Source organism: Euwallacea fornicatus, chromosome 11 (assembly GCF_040115645.1).
Source record: "Euwallacea fornicatus isolate EFF26 chromosome 11, ASM4011564v1, whole genome shotgun sequence".
Taxonomy (NCBI): Eukaryota; Metazoa; Arthropoda; class Insecta; order Coleoptera; family Curculionidae; genus Euwallacea; species Euwallacea fornicatus.
In genome coordinates, this window is record NC_089551.1 from 4,456,967 (window position 1) to 4,476,258 (window position 19,292).

Here is a 19,292-nt window from a genome sequence, read left to right on the forward strand (position 1 = left end):
CCCAATCAGAATGATCTCCGGTGACAGCTGACCAATCCGATTTATTCACAATCAGCTGATACGAACGATAAATTCAATCGAATTTACCGTTCACGAAAAGACCTTTTTTTTTCAATAAATAAAAGGATAAAAAGAAAAAAAAGTGAAAAATTAATTATTAATTTCCACATTTGTTTTGACTTTAAATTTTTAATTTAATACATCTCACTAGGCAATAATGGGTGGCAAAAGAAAAAACGGTAAAGACAAGTTACTAAAACAAAGCAACTAAAATAAAAAAATTTCTTTCTAGAATTTACTCACCTAACTGTTGAGGAACGTAAAGTAATTACTGTTGCTGAGGTGGTTCAGGAGCTCATCAAGTCTCACGAAGCCAAGCGAAATGTCAACCTAAATGCATTAAAACACAAAATATCCTCTAAATATGGTCTTGAGACATCCCCCAGATTGGTTGATATCATTGCTGCTGTGCCCCTTAATTACAAGAAAATATTAGTACCAAAACTCTTGGCAAAGCCAATTAGAACCGCCAGTGGGGCAAGTGTCATTTGTTTTAATTTTTTTGTTGTACCTTTACATTTATCTTTTACATAGATAGCAGTAGTAGCAGTAATGTGCAAGCCCCATAGGTGTCCCCATATCAATATGACAGGAAATATATGTGTGTATTGTCCTGGCGGCCCTGACTCTGATTTTGAATATTCCACCCAAAGTTATACAGGATATGAGCCTACATCTATGCGAGCTATTAGGGCTCGGTATGACCCTTACTTGCAAACTCGCCACAGAGTGGAGCAGCTCAAACAGCTGGGCCATTCAGTTGATAAAGTGGAGTTTATAGTAATGGGTGGCACTTTCATGAGTCTTCCAGAAGATTACAGAGATTTTTTTATTCGAAACCTGCATGATGCTCTGTCTGGACACAAAAGTGCTTCTGTAGAGGAAGCAGTAATGTATTCTGAAAGATCAAACACCAAATGCATTGGAATTACTATAGAAACCCGACCAGATTACTGCCTGCAAAAGCATTTATCAGACATGCTAAAATATGGATGCACTAGATTGGAAATAGGTGTGCAATCTGTTTATGAAGATGTGGCTTTGGATACAAATAGGGGGCACACAGTAAAGGCAGTGTGTGAGACATTTCATTTGGCAAAAGATGCTGGATTTAAAGTAGTTGCTCATATGATGCCTGATTTGCCAAATGTGGATTTAGAGCGAGACATTGAACAATTTATTGTGAGTGACATTTTAAGTTTTACAATTTGTAATCATTCAATTAATTGTTTAAAATCCCATTTTTATCAAATTTTATTTTTAAGCATTTCTTTGAAAGCCCCTCGTTCCGAGCTGATGGTTTAAAAATTTATCCAACTTTGGTAATTAGGGGAACAGGTCTGTATGAGCTTTGGAAAACTGGTCGCTACAAAAGCTACCCACCTTCAGTATTAGTAGACCTTATTGCCAAAATACTGGCTTTAGTGCCACCTTGGACTAGGGTCTATAGAGTTCAACGTGATATCCCTATGCCCTTGGTTAGGTACTAATTACACAATAATATTACACGTGAAACAAGCTATATTAATGGAAGTTGTTTAGTTCAGGGGTGGAACATGGAAATCTCAGAGAGTTGGCTTTGGAGCGTATGCGAGATTTGGGTCTGAAATGCAGAGATGTACGAACTAGGGAAGTTGGCATTACAGAAATTCATGAAAAAGTTAGACCTTATGATGTGGAACCAGTTCGGAGAGACTATTTTGCAAATGGTGGATGGGAAACATTTTTAAGCTATGAGGATCCAGACCAAGATATCTTAGTAGGCCTTCTAAGGTTAATTTATTTTCATTTTACAATACATATATAAAATAATTGAAATGCTTTTTTTAGATTGAGAAAGTGTAGCAAAGAAATGACTTATAGACCCGAACTTTTAGGAGACACTTCAGTTGTTAGAGAATTGCATGTTTATGGTAGCGTGGTTCCAGTCAGTGGTCGGGACAATTCAAAATTTCAACACCAAGGTAAGTTAGTTGCGCGACATTGGGATCTTTGTTTTGAAAATTTACGTAGGTTACGGAACACTTTTGATGCAATGGGCCGAAGATATAGCCAAAAATGAACATAAGAGTATAAAAATCGCTGTAATATCAGGAGTAGGTACCAGGAATTACTATCGAAAATTAGGTAAGTAGGAAAAATATTTATTATTTAGCAGCGATAATTTTAAAATTTTTCGCCCTAAGGGTACGAGCTTCAAGGAGCCTACATGGTGAAAAATCTCATCAATGATTATCACGGAGCTCAGGAAGTTTATGATGGTGAAAAACTAGATTTAAGCTCATATGATAGCGACGGAGAATATGAGTTTAATCTTGAAGACGACGATTCAGAAGATGACAAATGGCTGGCCAAGTGGAAGAACGAGCTTAAATAGTTGATTATTTATTGAACTTGACATTGAATAAATTTTACATTTTTTGGTCTGTTTCACAAGCGACAGACTATTAATGATGAGAATCAGGTGGAATCATTGTTTAAATCTATCCATAGTAAACTAATCGATCATGCGTGAAACAGGCCTCAGAGTTCAATATTGGTATAAAAGTAAATAAAAAGGAAACGATTTTGGTTACCCGTCTTTTTATTTCATCGATTTAAACTACATCAGTTCTCCAGATTCCGTCTCCAGTAAAATGAAATTCTTTTTCAATGTAGTACAATGCCAGTTTTATTTGTGTATACTGAGAAGAACTTCGCAATCGTACGTCATTCAACACATTCTTTAATTTCTTCTGAACTTTATCCCTACAAAGTTTTGTTTACGGTTTACTAAAGCAATACATAAATTATGCATTTACTTAAAAATATACATTTGTTTTCTTGTAGTACGTTTTTTCCAATAACGCTTACCGAGGATATAGTAAAATCTGAGGACACCTTGCTAAATTTTCCACCAGATAACCCATGTCAGTTAGTAAAAAGTATGTACTTTCTATATCAAGCAAAGGAACATATGCATGGTAAGGATGGGAGAAAAGTTTTGGCTTGAGGTCTTCACAGGGCTTCTTCAATAATTGACTGAAAAAAACTAGCACATCTTTCGGATGGTTATAATCCTTACCCTCTCGAATGAAATGTTCAAAACGTTCATCAGCTAAATTGCCTAAATGAATTTCATAGTAGAAAAACGTCATTTATACGTATAAAATGTTACTACTGACCAATTGTCTTAAAACTAGCACAGCGAATTTTGGCCGATCGTATAAAATCTAATCTGTTTTTAATTTTATGGTGGTGAACTACAAGTTTTAACATCCTCGGATGCGTCAATAATAGCCGAAATTCAGGCACTTCAGGAATGTAATTCAGCCTTTCTCGTAGAGTTACACTACTCATGGTAAACACATCTGGTTTACATTGAATTTGTTCATCAGTGACATTATATTCCTACAGAAATTCAGACAAAATTTGAGTATGATACATTTTTTATGGCTTTTATACATACATATAATTGCATTGGCGAATATTTAATCACATATGGTCTAAAAACGGAAAAAAAGTTCTCAAATGCTTCCCACTAGAATAAAAGGTATGAAAGGTAGAGGTTTTTGTAGTTCACTATTACCTACTAACCTGTTAATTTCCTAAAGATGAAACTCTCTTGACGTTCACGAGTTCTTTGATCTTGTGACAGTTTTCAAACTGTTTCAGAAAATAGCATATAAAGCACCCCAATTCTGATGTTTTTGTTGTATTATCAGTAGTATACATACATATATGTATGTGATTAAAACTTAGCCATTACAATTTAAGATATCCTCTAGAAGCGATACAAAAGATACCTTTAAAATGTTATAGATTTCCAAAATTTTTCTAGGATTGACCATCATCATTTTTGGATTGGATTTATATGACTTAACAATATCAAGTCCTGCAAAAAATGGATGTTGCTGCATCATGATTTTTGGGTACTCTGGATAGTTGTTTAACAAATAACCACATTTTAGTATTTTGTCCCTACTAAGTCCTATATCCTCGGCTAAAGTAATGTTTTCATTGATGGACCTGAAGCTTTTATTTTTTATCATTTGATGAATACGTAGTAACTTAGCAATTTCATCATCAGTTGCCTGAAGGCGTATCTCTAAAATAAATTATTTTAAACAACTCAGTATAATTGAAAGGTATAATATGCATACCCCTTATCTAAAAGGAACCAAGTGATGTTTATAATGTTTTCAAAAACTCAATTTAAATATTTCAAGCTGTGAAATAAATCTATGATGTTTGATTCAATAATTGATCAATTAAACAACATTTGTAGTTACTCCTTATTGCTATTTTATGAAAGATAAAAATTTGATAACCAGGTAATTTTTCTATCAAGGTAATTTTTTTTGCATGCTCCTGTTTAGATAAGCAGTACTCATATGCAAAACTGCCTTACTTAACCAAGCTACAAGAATCTCTCTATGGATGTCAGTCCATAACTTAGCATCCAAAACCTTTAAACTAACACACAAAGATTTGGGTTTTTCTATGGGTGGTTTTACATGGCTCAAAAGGCTATCAGCTACATTAGCATCAGAGTTTAAATAACCGCTAAGTTTGAATATTTGAATACTACTTTTAAAATATTTTAGAGCCCTAAAATCATATATTATGAATATGGAATCGACAAACTTAGTTTATAAATAGTGCAAAAAGAAATTTTTTTATAAATTACCGGCAAAGTAAATGAGCATCAATGTGAGTACAACCACTGTCCAATAGAGAATTGTAATGGTTGATTTTTGTCACAGGATGGGAAATGAGTAAATTAGAGTGTTGTATCAAGTCCTGTTTCGAAAATCCGAGTTTATGGCAGAACTTTATTGATTCTGCTAAAACTGCTGGTTCAATTTTGTAGAAGGAAGAATGTTTTTTGAACAACCCATAGATTTCTGCTCCAGAGAAACCTTCGTAAAGATTATTATTGGATTTCCAGAGATACTCCTCAAGCTCTTGCCTTACCACAAGCCTTTGCGAGAATTTGAAAATTTGTCTCCTTGTAATTTTCGTTGTAGGAAGTCCTATGTGCTACATTAATAAAATTTAAATTGGGATAATGAAAGCTCAACCTTTTAAACATCCTGTTTCTTTAATGTTTAAAGAATAGCGGGCAGAGGACATTATAGCCGTCTCTTCCGAAGTTTTGAGGTTATGAATTGGCGATGATCTAGAAGGACCGGATGGAGTAAACAATTGCCGACACTCTAGTAAAATTGGTACCCTTATGACGTCTTTGTTGTTAGATACGCGTCAAGCTTCGGCGCAATCGACACGTAATAATGGAGGATTATTCAAAATAAAAATCTGCTTCACTTGTGTTAGGCCTATGACGCGCTCTACTACAGGGCGATCGAAATGACTTCGATATCCGCGTGGATCATTAATTGATATACCCTGAACACACCCGCTCCACAGATTTTTTTCTCCACAATATTTTTATTTCATTTACCCAGGTAATTTAGGGATAATTATTAGGATCAGATCGTATAATTAAAACTAAATCAATTATATTTGTGATCACAGGAGGCAGGACCAGACCCTGAAACTGTGCGTTTCATAATTAAAGCGAGCGGAATAAAGCGGCAACCAAACATAAACAATTTATTGTTCTAAGTCAGGGCGAGACGATCACGTGTTCACAATTAAATCTTGCTCTTCAAAGTCAAAAATTTAATTTCTGCGCTCTGCGATTGCGATTAGCTATTAACGTTATCAGTTTTAAAAATAGTTCTCGAGTTGTCGGACGACAGTGCGGTCAACGCATTCAAAATGATGAAGCAACAAGAAATCAACGTGACCATCAGAAGGGCCAAAAAGGAGGATATGGCGCAGGTCTATAAAATGATCAGGGTAAGCCGATTTTGATCTATAATTTCCCCTATAAGTATTACGTAATTCACAAAATTACGAGTAGGTGTGCAAAATTAATGCCTTATCACGATTCAGACTCCACAATAAAGGATTTCAAGGTGGTTCTGCTAGAACTAAAATAATCATAACACGCTAGCGTGCTGAAGAATTCAGGTGCACGTAGGCACCGTATGTATACAGGGTGTCCCGGGTGTTGTAAGCAGAATTTCGGAGATGGTCCAAACAGCATTTAAAATGGATTCCTCTCATATAAACGTTTCAGACGTCTTGGACGCTCGGAAAAAATTATATTTATATTTTGTTTTTTAAATTTGATCGTTCTGTAGTTCAGAAACGAAAAGCAATTGGACCTACGTGTGTACGATCAATTCAGCTTAAAATGCACTTTTCTAACAATTTCTGAAGCGCTAATCATAAAACCTGAAGCCCTTTCTATGCTTAGGCATTCTTTATGTCTTAACGACCTCAGTTAATTACATTGGGACCTTGAATTCTAAGCCTTCAAATACATTAAGCTACCATGATAGTACATTCTTTCTACTACTAGTTTTAAAAGACATCATTATTGGGGTATATTCAATGACTGTAAAAGTACGTTTCCTAACTTTTTTCCAAAAACAAAGCCAAAGGTTAATACATGAACACACATACGGCTCGTTATTTGCCTAGAGAGCTAATCGGCCCTAACGATATTATCACCCTATTGTTGATTCATTTATCGCTGTCATGGTAATGAATGTCAAATGAAATATCACCGTTGATATTATGATGCAATATGCGTTAGTAGTATAAATAATAACAGTATATAAGTATCACTAGTTTAAGTCGGAACATAGGCATTGTGTAAGAAGAAGTACCGGATAAGGTTTAATGTTCCTCCGATAAAAATCGACGAGATGCATTGGAAGACCAGCGGTTGAAGTGGGCGGAGTCAGGCCAAATCCAGTTGCCAGATCTTTTACGGTTTCAGAATTTTTACTGATATATATTTTAGTGATGGATTAAATTAGTTTTGAATTTTAACTTATTTATAAACTATTGCACGTTTCTCCATTATAGCATAATTTAGCTACGTCATTATACAGGTGCAAGTAAAGCCTCTAAGAAACTTCAATTTCAGCGCGCAGAGTTATGGTATTTTCGTTCTTTTCTTCCATTTATTTACATTGCCCTGATATTTTTAAAAATTTCTATCGCCACAAAGGCAGCTAAATCGATCTATACATCGAAGTGGAAACGCCGGACGAATAGACTCCGCCCACTTCAATGGCTGGCCGCTCGACGCACTTCGTTGGCGCATCAAAACTGATGCGGTCTCTCTCCCACTTGCACAATTCCTATGTTGCGACTTGAATTGGTCATACCTGTATACAACGCAGTTGTCAAACGCTTATGACTCTTACTTCTTAGATTCCTCGGTACCGCGCACTTAGGGATTTAAAATAGACGTTCGGGTCACAATAACATGTTTCACGGCCTTGATGTATAATATATAATTAACAGTCTTAATACATAATAAGTGTAGTCTAGACTATGATAAGGCATGAACATCACAAGATCTGTAATAAGTGACTGTCTATTCTAGGCTTTAGCGGAATTTGAGAAATTGGAACATACAATGACCCTGGACGCAGTTACCTTGGAAAAAGATGGTTTCGAAAGTGAAAATCCAGCTTTTACATGTTTAGTCGCTGAACTGTCGGACGGTTACATAGTAGGTTACGCTCTTTATTACACATCATACTCTACGTGGTTGGGACGGTCGATTTTCCTGGAAGACCTTTACGTCCAGCCTGCGTACCGCAAAAATGGCATTGGAACTCAACTGTTTTTGGCAGTGGCAAAAATCGCCCACGAAACATCCAGCAAAAGGATGGACTTTCATGTTTTGTCATGGAATCCAGCAGGAGATTTCTACAAGCGATTGGGGGCTGTAGATATGACAGTGCACGAAAAATGGCATCAATTTCGAATGGACGAAACCTGCTTGAACAGACTGTTCTCACCGGATCCCAATATCTCATAACGATTACCAGAGAAGTTTAGGCTTAGGAAACGACATTAAGCACTGCTTATTTAAGATTATTCATTTTTATTGTCAGGCAAAAAGACATTACCAAAAGTAAACACACTAATTCATTGTTAAAAATGCCATAACACTTGATAACTCTATCAGTAAATAGTTGAGGTCAATATTAGAAAAATAACCGCACTTCAGTTCCTTCTTAATCTCAGACACTGCCAAACGGCGGTACGCCATCGCATGAGTTGTAAGTATAATACAGAGTGAAAATAAAAAAACAAACACGTGAGTAGGCAATGAAATATCACAGTCATTTCTTGGATAAATTCTTTGGTTACTTGCCGTTAGTTCGATATTTGATGATAAATACAGTCACCCACAAAAGTATTGGTACACCGCATTGCCACCTACAAAAGTCTTGAATATTTTTGTGAAATAACAACAATATATAATTTTAATTAAATATATGTATTCCAGTATGTGTACATACTAATAACATTATGAAAATTATTTTTAAAAACCTGCTTATAAAAAAACAAGATTAATTTATTCTAATTACAAATAAATTTCACAGAAGTCTTGATACAGATAATAAAAGAACTATGTTTATAAAAATAAAGTAAACTAATACCGGACAGGGTACCCCTTGCGTTTCAGGATTTCCATTAAACAGTTTGACATTGGTTAAACTAATTTTTTGATACGTCGCTTGTTATTTTTGCCCATTTTTCCAAGATAACTTTTTTTAAGTCAGTTTTATTATGTATTAAGTTTTTCCAAATGATCCCATAGATGCTCTATGAGGTTAATGTGGACTTTGAAGAGGTGTTTCTAATAAACGTGGTGTACCACTGGGGTACCACATACGATTTATGTTTGGGGTCATTATCTTGCTGAAAGTAATAATTACGTGCCAACCCTAATTTTTCTGCACTTTGCTTTAAATTTTCCTTTAAGATATTAAGCTACATTTGATGATTCATGATTTTATCAATTATTACTAAATTTCTTATACCAGATGCCGCCATTCCACTCCAGACCATTATTTCGCCTCCTCTATGTTTGATTGTTGTAATTATATTTATCGGATTTAGCGCTTCTCCTGTTTTTCTCTGCTCTTCTAGTCCAAAAATATTTAATTTATTCTCATGGAACCAAATAATATTTTCCCAAAATTCGGGTTTCATCACTCGGTATTGCTTAGAAAAATCAAGACCCTTCTTTCTGCTTGTGTGACTTACATAGGGTTTCTTTCTCGTACTACGGAGTTTATATTCTTTTCTACGAAGTATTCTTCGTGGACAGTATTTCCAAAGTACTGCCTAACTTTTGAAGCCAAGATTCAAGCATGTTTTTTAGAATCTTTCTTGATTTCGTTTAAAACGTATCGTTTTCCTTTCCAATAACGATTTTGGACGCCCAGTTTGTGGTTTATTCCGAATTCTTTTTATGATTTTTTGAAATATCATCGTAAAACGTTTATATTTATTTAAATTAATCATTATTTTTCCTTCGCCCACACCTAACTCTCTTCTGGCCACGTTGAATAAAACTAATAAAAAACAAGACATAAATAGAAGCACCGAACCAAAGATTTATGCAATTTTTATGTAGTTACATAAACGTTATAAACAAATAGTAAACCAGTGCATTCTTAATTTTTGGTAATATTAATATTGAAAACATGTGTCCTGTACCAAGACTTTTGTGAATGTAACCTATTGTTAGAAAAATAAATGATATTTTTCATCTTATAAGGTCAATTTTTTAAATCAAATTGTTACTAGTAACTAGTAACACGTATAACAAAATATTAACACTTTTTAGCGAAATAATATGCTGTACCAAGACTTTTGTGCGTGACTGTAGCAAATAACGTAATCAACGCGCTACGTTTATGATTCACCATCTACTACGGGAAAATCTCCTGGTCAAGAGTCCGGTAAGATTTGTAAGCATTTTTTGTGTCGCAACTTATATCATTATTTACAGGTGAAATGTGTAAAAAGCAAAATTTAATTCAAAACTGAACATAGCTAAGACATGCATATAGTACTCTGGACCAGGAACTTTTTAAAACACCTGTTACTCACAGATCTACAACCTTTTGGCGTAAATCTGAAACGCATCATCATTTTAAGAAATGGTCGGTTCGGTTATTGGTTGAGTGTAGATATAATTTTATACACTGTTATTGAGACTGTTAATAATTGGCAACAATGTTTTAATTGATAAACTTTAGTGTTAAGTTTAGATATGATACAAATAATTTTAGTATACCTAGTATGTTTTATATGAGATGAAAAAATATTATAGGCTTTGTTCGGTAAATAATTAAAGCAGCATGAGCTAGCAATAAATGGCAAAACTTTTTGTTTGATTACTTGCTATTTTCATACCTAAGTTTATTTTGGTCCATTACAGTTCAAAAATAAATATCAATATATTGCCCAATTAGTTCTTTTTAATTCTGTATCAAAGAAAATAGGTTTCAAATCTTACCAGTAACGTTTTTGTTGCGGTGTAGTTGGATATTATTCTCAATTAAAACTGAAAATAATCTTCGCAAGAGATCGGATAAACATACTGCTTTACGTTTTGTTGGCAAAGTAGCCATCGGCAACGTATTTCTAAAATTCCTTTTTCCAATCGCTGAGGAATGACAGTTTCTTTGAAATGAGTCATGTCATCATTTCCTTTCACAAAAGGTATTAGTTTCATGAAAATTCTCACATTTCGTTTATTTTTCTGAAAACTAATTTAAAAAGTAACTTTTGATAGAGCGGGGGTTAATTTTGATAAATTTTCCTAATTATATATAAGTGCCTAATAATTCTGTAATTCTAACTTTGGTGCCTAAGTAGGTAATGACTAAATAGGGATACACTTTTTAAGCATGTATTGCTAAATACAAAGACTGATAATAACAAATCATTATTTTGCACTTTACCTAAGCCAGTATTTAATTTACATAATTATTAAATACCACACTTTGCACTTCCTGAACATCTATTCGACCTTCTTGATCCAGAAGTGACGCTTGCTTTATACCTTCTTCGATCACATATTCGTCAACTCGCGTAGGCTCTTTATGAACGATCTTCATATGAGCTATAAGATTGTAGTTTTCTGTGAATTTTTTCCCGCAAGACATACAATTATGATTTTTTTCCTTTTCATGGGTAGCTCGTAGGTGTCGTTTCAGATGCGAATTAGTGAGAAAACGATGATCGCACATGTCGCATTTGAAATTTCTCTCGCCCGCGTGGATTTTTTTGTGCATGTTGAATGAACTGTGATGCAGAAATTTTTTGCCGCAGGCCTCGCATTGATACCGGCTTTCACCTAACAAAAAATTATAATATTCTAAATTTTAGTGAACTCAATAACATAAGTAACTATATGCAATGAAAAAGAAAATAACGTCGTTTAATAACCGTACGTACAGTTCCTACTCAATTGTACTTAAGTTTAAGTAATCAAGACAATGTGATCATACTGGATATTTCATTACATGTGCACATTAACACATGTTTTCAATCAATTTAACTCAAATAAAGTAAGGGGCGAAATTTAATCTAAACTTGCTTAATGAATCTAAACAGACTGACAAGACTCCTACTTATTGAATATCAATTAATGTGTCTTTGGTTATACATACACTTTGATACAGTGCTCAAGGATATTAGCAAGTGAAAAATATTTGACACACACCATATAAAGTATATGTAAATACATATATACAACTAAAATTCTCTAATATGAACGTGTAGAAATTATTAAGTAAATCTTACCTGTGTGAATGACAAAATGCCTACTCAATGAAGCTTTTTGATTGAAACCTTTACCACATACATCACAAAAACAAGGTCCTTCTATCATCTTATTCAATCCCAAGAGTCTCATTTCATCCTCAGCACCCTCATGCTTTTTCATGTGATTCTCATAACCACTTTTAGTTTTAAAGCTTTGACCACAAATTTCACACAAGACAGTTTTGGGTTTGCTTTTTGTCATGTGCTGGACAATATGTTTGGATAAATCCATTTGGATTGACGATTGGATCTGTGTAATACATGTAAACAGATAAGATGGAACTTTGGAGAAACTTAAATATGGAAAATTACTTTTCCTATTGCAAAAACGTGCATTTCCTACATAGCAGAAAATCCATATTTAAGAAACTTAAAATCAATTTCTAAAGCTTAAGGTAAAAAGGAAAACTGTTGATATTTATGTTTGTCAAAATACTTATACCCAAGAAATTGAATAGGCAAGATAGTAATTTATTAGTATTTGGCACTTTAACATGTAAAAGTTGTTTCAAATTGTGTGCCTCGAGTCTCATGTAAAAAAATGGAAAATAAAATTAGATTTGATTGTTGGATATCAAAGATCAAACCTCCATTTTAATAGTACATAATTTATTTTTCTATTTTTCAATATGGCAGACATGTGTATAAGAAAAATAAAGTTTTAATCTGTAGTCTTCCTATGAGATTTTACAATTAAATATCCAATTTTATTTTTTTGTTTCTTCACGTGCAAAACTCGAAATTTTAAACACCATATAGAGAATAGGCTCATTTATGGCAAAATTATTTATAGGTAATGTGCTGGCAAACTTACCAGGTAGTTAATATCTATGGAAATGTTCAAATTAAGGCCATATATTAGTTGGTTTCTGGGTTTTCATGGAAATTGTCCTCCCGTTAAAGTTACCAGCACACAGCACATTAATAATTTATCACTTAGGGCCAAATTATATTAAAGTGCTAATCTGACCAATATCTAGGCACCTAAGAAAATGTGAAATTGAAGCAACAATTTTTGAAAATACAAAATTTTTGCAATAGTCCCATTTTTTAAAGGAACACCCTTTAATAGGAAAAATGCTAATAATTTTCATCTGTTGTTATAAAAAAACTTTCAGAAGGATAGCCTGGATTGAATTAATCCTTAGAAACTGATTAAGCTCATTTTTATTTAATTATACTGATCCCAGTCAACTTGAATTACAGCAAATAATCTAATAATTTTATAAGAATCAATCCGATCCAGATCAAAATTTTTCAGATCTAAGGTCTAATGTGACAAACCTGTTCAAAAACCTTCTCATTCCTCATATCATTATCAGAGTCACTTTCAGGAATTAAACTTATCTTCTCTGAAATGGCAGGATCATCAGTGGTCCGTCTTATTCGTTTTACTTTTATTGGCAAATTTTTTAAATTAAGATCAGGTAATTTATCTTCAGGTTCTTCAGGATCAAGTTCATCATCCTTGAAGAATAGATGAAGGAATTATTTAAGCCAGGTTTTTGATTCATATAATATAAGGTTGTACAAGGTCGTGCTAGTCTGCAGGTAAACATGTTTAACATAAAAAAGTATGTATTGGAAATTCTATTTAAATAGAGACTTATGTATCCATACTGAAATTTTCAATGAACTTACTAAACTCACAAATTTTTAATGTGCTACAGTTATACTCTAGAGTCTGTATAAGATATACAAAAAAAATCATAGAAATTAATTTACAAAAATAGAAGACATGAAACATAGATAAATGAAGATAAATAATGCTAATTTTTAGCTTAAATTTAATAATCACTCAGATAAGTTTAAAAAGATTTCTTAGCAAATAATATCTCTCTTGATACTTGACTTGAGTTTTAAGTTGTGTTAATATGTAAATCTTGCTTAACTTTGGATTATGTTGGATTAATTGGTAAACCCAGCATTATTACTTACCATATCATCTTTTCCTATTTTAAGAGGCTGTCTAAGGATTCTTGAGGTTTTACAATTTTCAACTTTTGAAATGAAATCTTTCAATTGAGTAAACAATTCTTTTTCTCTTTGTTGGATAACATCCAACTCATTTAAGAGTTGGTAGCAACTCGAACAAATGTTGCAATGCAAAAAAGATATGTTCTTGTAAAGTTTCTCTACAAATTTGAGTAGTAAGGTTTTTGACTTCTCTGACTTTGTTGTCTTTAGGTTGAATTTGATCCTTGCTATGTTTTCTCCACAAATTACACATTTTGACCTGGGGAGAAACATCTTTAAATGGATTAGAAGTTTCGCTATCTGTGGAGTAGCAATCAAATCAAATCACGGTCCTGTTTATTTAGAGATCCTACGATGTCGAATAATCAATTCCTTTAACTACGGAAATACTGATCTATCAACCCATTTGCAGTGGGTACCACGTAAAAATTAATAAACAACAAACTTGACTACATTTTGCATTTTATAATTGTAAATATTTATTATTCATTCAACATGGAATAAATGAAATAAATGCAATGACAGATGAGATGCAGCAGCAAAGCTTCCTAAATTCTCAGCTATGTCATAAAATGGCAACAGCGCCTGATATCGCGTTTGTTGTTAGAAAGTTGCTTCACGCAAACTGCACGATTTTTCCGTGTTTAAATTACTATGACAATGCTGTACGCATTTTATTAGCCATAGAATGTGAAAGGGCGTTTTCTAATTAACACACGCACTTTAATTGGTGGGGCTAAGTACCGCACTTGACTGAAAATCTGCGATAATGTAATTTATTAAAGATTAAAATTTCTGGCTTTGTACAAATTTTTAATTGCTATTAATAAAACAATTCATGACGTCACAGCTCGACTCCTTTCAGTTATAAAGATTATTAAATAAATAGAGTAGGATAACACTTTTAAAAAAGAGCTCTTTTCATGAGGAAGGCGAGGGTAATCGGAAAATACCTCTGTAGGTTTATAATAATTGTTTGCTTTTTTCTTAAGTGAGCAGCACTGATAGTGAGACATTTTTAATATGTGACATCGTGCAGTTTCTCCGACAGATTTATCCACAAACAGATGTCAATGGAACAAACATCAATGCACAGCTCATGCGCGAACGCCTTAACGTCATCGCCTACATACCTACTTCAACTGTTTAGGTTAGTTTACACTCACCTATAAGAAGATACGTTGGTATGGATGGTGAGACTGCTGGGAGCCCCATAGGCGACGTCTTGGAAGACGATGTTGATCCAGTGATACGGGAGGTATTTTTTTTTGTGCTAACTACTATTTGCATCTTGGTTTTAGGTTGTGTACCAACTTAAACTAAAAAGACAGTAAAAACATTAGTAATGCCTATAATACTATATCACGAAGTGCAGGAGGTTATTTCATGTCTTTTTGAGCAACTTCTAGAGACAAGAGTTGTCCTCTCAAACTATTATACCATATCCATATCTATAAGAAAAGTCCTTAGAAAAATGTTTAGTTAACTTTGGAAAACACTTACATTTCTTCACCCTATCTTGCAAATGTTTTCATTTTCAGATACCAATAGTTAATTCAAAAAAGCTAGAGGACATTTTATACTTACTCCAGTTCCCATTTAAGGGACGAAATTCCCAAAACAATGATAAAATTAACAAATGTAACTTCAAACCTGGAAATAAAGAGATAATGTTAGAAATGGGAATCAATACAGAATCAACTAATTTTGATGCAGGTATGACAGGACAGGATGCAAATAAGGCAGGGTTGTATATCTTGTGTGTGTTTGGTATACTTCTGGATATACCAACAGTGGAAACTAATAGGTTTTAGCATTTATAGTATACATAAACTTGGACAATGTCAAAATACACAACATTTTGAACAAAGATATGTTTACAAGAATCTATTGGTTTCCTTTTAAACCCTTATCTCTTAGATATGTTCTTGTTTTGTATATTTTTACGTAATTATATATACTACTTTACACTCTGTAGACAGTATAACAATCCAGCCTTGACTTCCAGGAAGGGCTGAGTTAATAGCCCAAGAAACTGATGGAGATTTAAGTAGCAAGAAGGACTTAAAGTCAGTCTATTTCGAAAACGAAATTGTTGATAAAATATTTTTAAAGTCAACTCGATGCGTTAAAGAAACCAACAATTATGCTGTAGCTGCATTCAATGGACGGGAGATCCATTTGACTGCAATTAAAGGTAATTTTATAACAATTTACTCTTCTCTTCATTCATAATGGATGATCTGTTTTCCAGATGTTTTCCAACTTAAACCATATTTCCCTTATTTGGATAAAAGTCTAAAGAGGGGGAAAGACGTTTTAAATATGGCCAATAATGCTGAGGATGGGGAGAAAGCTGGTCCCAGCACAGCACAACAAGTATTTTAAATTCCTCTTTATAAAACTCTAAATGTCATTTATTGTATTCATTTATTCCATAGGTAACGGTGAGGTTTAAACAAACTCAAGATCTTCCTGACAAGAAGACAGGGTTGCAAAATATGTCATATCATGAGTTACAAACACGTAGAAATCAGGAAGCGTTTGTTGAGTGCCGATGGTACAATGAAGACAGCTCTCATAGTAATGTAAGACCTAATCCGAACATTGAAGCTATTTTTTTGTATTTTGAGGTAGATAATGACTGTGTCTTCTAGGTGGAGAGGTTAAAATTGATCTCAGATATATCAGAAGAGACAGGCCAAGCAGAAAATATGCCCAAAGAAGAATATATGACACTATTGGTACCCGAAGATAAAGAACAAGCTCCACTGGAGCCAACTTTACCCAGTCATGTCCTTTCCTTGCATGCATTAAGAGATCTACCACTGTCCCAGCAATGTAAACTCTTACTTAAGGATGGTAAGATGATCATCCTCAAATGGGACATTTTAGGATGTTCAATCTTAAAGTTTTTTGTAATTTAACTGATCCTTCTCTATTTGAAGCACAAATAATTCAGTTTCATCAAATCATGCTGTTACTCGCAGGCGTAGAAGGCATCACCGCTGATTCTTTAATAAAAAGTCTCACTAAAGTAGCTGTATTGGTCAGGGGTGAGTTTATTAACAAATACATTGTTCACATTTTACTCAGTGCTTGGAATGATAGGGAATTGGGTAGTTAAATCTGAGGTGCTGTATCCAGAAGAAACATTTTCGGCAATCAGTGGTGTTCCAGCAGAATTGATGTGTCGCGCCCGAGACTATATAGTAGGTGTCAACAAATCCCCCTTCTTTCTGGTTAATAGATTATCTAATCCGTTCGATTTAGATGTACTTGTTCACAAAACAGCAATACGTGCAACGAATCAAAGTGTCGTCGCTAGTAAAAATTCCTGCTGAAGAAGTGAAAGAGATTTTCGCTGGCATATCCAAGCTGCAAACGCATGACAAGGGCTGGGAGCTCGCTCTTCCCACCGACCATGACTTTTTGGCAAAACACGGAGATTTGGTTCAAAGGCAAAACTTGTTTTGGGAGCATCGCTATAATCAGTTAAGCCATTTTTTGACGCAGCCAAGTAGACAGCGACGAAAGAGCAAGAGCGTTTCGGAAAGCGAGTGCGGAGGTGGTAAAACAAGAACAAGCAGCATCAGTTGGTGAGCTTTTATTTATGGCGTTTTTTTTAGGGAAAAGCTAGTGCCAAAATAATGTAGTCTTGGGACTCAACTCTTGTGACGATTGTTAATATAATATTATTATTGAGAGTTTCAGATAGTGAAAACTAAAAAAAGATTAACTGCGTTATAAGCTGATGTGACAAATGTATTAAAACCAAATTTGGAGACACAGGGTCTCTCAAAAAAACGGGCCACTATTATAACTCAGTGATGTTTGAATGAATTTTGATGAACTAAAAACCAAATAAAATGATATTTTTTAGACTACTAAGTAACATCCAAAAATATTTTTATTTAACTCAACTTCTGCTTGAGATGGTAACTTCAGAATTTTAAATAGAACTCCATATTCTTTTTTCCATTTTTTGACAGAAAATATTTTTTTTAATTCAATGATGTATGCGAAGTAAAATTTTTTTTAGTTAAAAACTATTTTAATATTAACATTTTTACATTATGAGTTATGTAATCATTTGCATGTTATTCTGTGGCAATTCGCATTTAATTTTATCTCATCGTATTTTATCATTTTGTAGTGTGTGATAGGTGGCATCCATATGAAATCCAGCGAGAAGGCACAAGACAGAGCTGTCCTTAATTATTGAAACCACATTATTTTTCCTTTTAATTTTATGTGAGCACTTATACTACAACTGTTATTATCGTAAATTAGTTCTAGAGGAAATATTTTCCTGAAGCTGATGATATATGATAAGTTAATGTTAAAACAATTTTAAACAGGAAAAATGAAAAATGTTCTTTCTTTGCGTAGTAATATTTTGGTTTGAATGTTACAAATAAGATTTTTCTTTTGCCTTTAACAACGTATTTATCGAAATTGACAATTGATAATTGTTCCCAATAACAATATTAACAACTATTTTTATTGGACTAAAGAATTAATTTACGATAATCCCACTTAGATCATAACTGCGCACAGAAAATTATGGGGAAGAATGATGTGGTTCCAATAGTTAGGGACGGTTTTATCTTGTTTCTTCCCGCTGGGTTTCATATGGGCACTACTTATCCATTGCGCCAGACGTTTTTACAGAAGATGATATAATGGGATGAGATGGAATGAAATGAAGATGATCACACAATAACACAGATGTCCCCATGACGATACGGATGGTAACATAACTCATAATATTCAAATTTAAATTACAGATGGCTAAGTAACTCATATTGTTGAAATTTCACAAATTTTTTTGGGTTAAAAATTGTTTTAATGTAGACTTGTCATACATTATTAAATTCAGAAAAATGTTTTTTATCAAAAAATGTAAAAAACTATGGAGTTATAGTTGAAATTTAGAAGTCGACACCTGAAGCTGAAGAAGTTGAATTAAAAAAAAACAAGTTTGACTTTAATTAATAACCTAAAAATTATTATTTTATTTGGTTTTTAACTTATCAAAATCCGTTCATAAATAACTAAGTTATAGCTTCGCCATTTTTGTAGACCTCCTGTATAAGGCAGATCTTATAGGAATTCATGCTAAAATAAATTCATTAACTGATTCACGACTACTTTCTGCTATATTATTCTTAAATTTAATGAAAATTGCGTAGTATGGCTCTGCGACTACTAGCTAAGTACTAAATTTTCCAATAGATTATGACATCGCCTAATTTTTGAAGTAGGTTATTACTAATAGTGACCCTAATATAAATGAACTTTCAGTTCGGACAATGAATCTGGCACCGTGATGTCGCCTTCACTTTCTAGGAAGAAGGCCAGACACGATTCTTGCGGGTCCTCAAATGCCTTTACAAACAGTGCTGCCTTCTCTGACGAGTAGCCGTTTTTGATATAAACGTGATAGAATACACATGTATTTCCTTGTTTTTACTATAATGCTGTTATTTTAAATAATAAAATTTAAGTTAAATTGAGAGCCCTTCTTTTTATTTCATATTATGAATCTA

At 33.5% G+C, this 19,292-nt stretch overlaps 5 protein-coding genes across 6 annotated transcripts; 3 read left to right on the forward strand and 2 right to left on the reverse strand.

Annotated features, from left to right (window-relative positions):
• The first annotated feature begins 84 nt into the window (after positions 1–84).
• On the forward strand, positions 85–2,635 carry Elp3 (elongator complex protein 3). Its single transcript, XM_066287838.1, has 8 exons — positions 85–239; positions 293–541; positions 599–1,242; positions 1,326–1,543; positions 1,603–1,833; positions 1,891–2,024; positions 2,074–2,187; positions 2,247–2,635. The coding sequence occupies exons 1-8, from the start codon at positions 218–220 to the stop codon at positions 2,435–2,437; spliced, it is 1,803 nt and encodes a 600-aa protein (XP_066143935.1). The 5' UTR covers positions 85–217; the 3' UTR covers positions 2,438–2,635.
• Positions 2,627–5,407, reverse strand: mTerf5 (mitochondrial transcription termination factor 5). 2 transcript variants are annotated; one of them, XM_066287845.1, is made up of 8 exons: positions 5,275–5,404; positions 5,017–5,221; positions 4,730–4,961; positions 4,451–4,650; positions 3,846–4,147; positions 3,225–3,450; positions 2,914–3,166; positions 2,627–2,808 (listed from the first exon to the last, which is right to left on the reverse strand). In XM_066287845.1, the coding sequence occupies exons 2-8, from the start codon at positions 5,132–5,134 to the stop codon at positions 2,658–2,660; spliced, it is 1,482 nt and encodes a 493-aa protein (XP_066143942.1). In that variant the 5' UTR covers positions 5,135–5,221; positions 5,275–5,404; the 3' UTR covers positions 2,627–2,657. The 2 variants fall into 2 exon arrangements, with proteins under 2 accessions (XP_066143942.1, XP_066143941.1); XM_066287844.1 differs by having other exon boundaries at positions 5,017–5,407.
• On the forward strand, positions 5,402–10,329 carry LOC136342256 (thialysine N-epsilon-acetyltransferase). The gene is made up of 3 exons (XM_066287864.1): positions 5,402–5,507; positions 5,578–5,904; positions 7,511–10,329. The coding sequence occupies exons 2-3, from the start codon at positions 5,824–5,826 to the stop codon at positions 7,949–7,951; spliced, it is 522 nt and encodes a 173-aa protein (XP_066143961.1). The 5' UTR covers positions 5,402–5,507; positions 5,578–5,823; the 3' UTR covers positions 7,952–10,329.
• Positions 10,330–10,832: 503 nt separating this feature from the next.
• LOC136342244 (zinc finger protein 8-like) lies at positions 10,833–14,327 on the reverse strand. The gene is made up of 4 exons (XM_066287847.1): positions 13,702–14,327; positions 13,048–13,230; positions 11,743–12,013; positions 10,833–11,293 (listed from the first exon to the last, which is right to left on the reverse strand). The coding sequence occupies exons 1-4, from the start codon at positions 14,011–14,013 to the stop codon at positions 10,911–10,913; spliced, it is 1,149 nt and encodes a 382-aa protein (XP_066143944.1). The 5' UTR covers positions 14,014–14,327; the 3' UTR covers positions 10,833–10,910.
• Positions 14,328–14,845: 518 nt separating this feature from the next.
• Polr3E (RNA polymerase III subunit E) lies at positions 14,846–19,259 on the forward strand. The gene is made up of 10 exons (XM_066287841.1): positions 14,846–14,998; positions 15,282–15,456; positions 15,749–15,937; positions 15,995–16,119; positions 16,182–16,328; positions 16,398–16,602; positions 16,689–16,796; positions 16,852–16,952; positions 17,014–17,339; positions 19,048–19,259. Exons 1-10 carry the CDS (start codon positions 14,927–14,929, stop codon positions 19,163–19,165), a joined length of 1,566 nt encoding a protein of 521 aa, XP_066143938.1. The 5' UTR covers positions 14,846–14,926; the 3' UTR covers positions 19,166–19,259.
• Positions 19,260–19,292: the final 33 nt, after the last annotated feature.

What these genes read in the sequence shown, in the direction of transcription:
- Elp3 (XM_066287838.1), top strand. Translation starts at nt 218, where the DNA reads ATGGGTGGCAAAAGAAAAAACG. An exon ending in GAGACATTGAACAATTTATT is followed by an intron (nt 1,243 to 1,325) that starts GTGAGTGACATT and finishes TTTATTTTTAAG; the next exon opens with CATTTCTTTGAAAGCCCCTC. An exon ending in GAATTACTATCGAAAATTAG is followed by an intron (nt 2,188 to 2,246) that starts GTAAGTAGGAAA and finishes TTTCGCCCTAAG; the next exon opens with GGTACGAGCTTCAAGGAGCC.
- mTerf5 (XM_066287844.1), bottom strand. Translation starts at nt 5,134, where the DNA reads ATGTTTAAAAGGTTGAGCTTTCATTATCCCAATTTAAATTTTATTAAT. An exon ending in AAATCTATAACATTTTAAAG is followed by an intron (nt 3,451 to 3,845) that starts GTATCTTTTGTA and finishes GAATTTCTGTAG; the next exon opens with GAATATAATGTCACTGATGA. An exon ending in CAGATTTTACTATATCCTCG is followed by an intron (nt 2,809 to 2,913) that starts GTAAGCGTTATT and finishes AAAACTTTGTAG; the next exon opens with GGATAAAGTTCAGAAGAAAT.
- LOC136342256 (XM_066287864.1), top strand. Translation starts at nt 5,824, where the DNA reads ATGATGAAGCAACAAGAAATCAACGTGACCATCAGAAGGGCCAAAAAG. An exon ending in AGGTCTATAAAATGATCAGG is followed by an intron (nt 5,905 to 7,510) that starts GTAAGCCGATTT and finishes TGTCTATTCTAG; the next exon opens with GCTTTAGCGGAATTTGAGAA.
- LOC136342244 (XM_066287847.1), bottom strand. Translation starts at nt 14,013, where the DNA reads ATGTTTCTCCCCAGGTCAAAATGTGTAATTTGTGGAGAAAACATAGCA. An exon ending in AAATAGGAAAAGATGATATG is followed by an intron (nt 13,231 to 13,701) that starts GTAAGTAATAAT and finishes CTATTCTTCAAG; the next exon opens with GATGATGAACTTGATCCTGA. An exon ending in ATGAGAAGGTTTTTGAACAG is followed by an intron (nt 12,014 to 13,047) that starts GTTTGTCACATT and finishes TGTATTACACAG; the next exon opens with ATCCAATCGTCAATCCAAAT.
- Polr3E (XM_066287841.1), top strand. Translation starts at nt 14,927, where the DNA reads ATGGATGGTGAGACTGCTGGGAGCCCCATAGGCGACGTCTTGGAAGAC. An exon ending in GTCCCAGCACAGCACAACAA is followed by an intron (nt 16,120 to 16,181) that starts GTATTTTAAATT and finishes TTTATTCCATAG; the next exon opens with GTAACGGTGAGGTTTAAACA. An exon ending in GTCGCGCCCGAGACTATATA is followed by an intron (nt 16,953 to 17,013) that starts GTAGGTGTCAAC and finishes CGTTCGATTTAG; the next exon opens with ATGTACTTGTTCACAAAACA.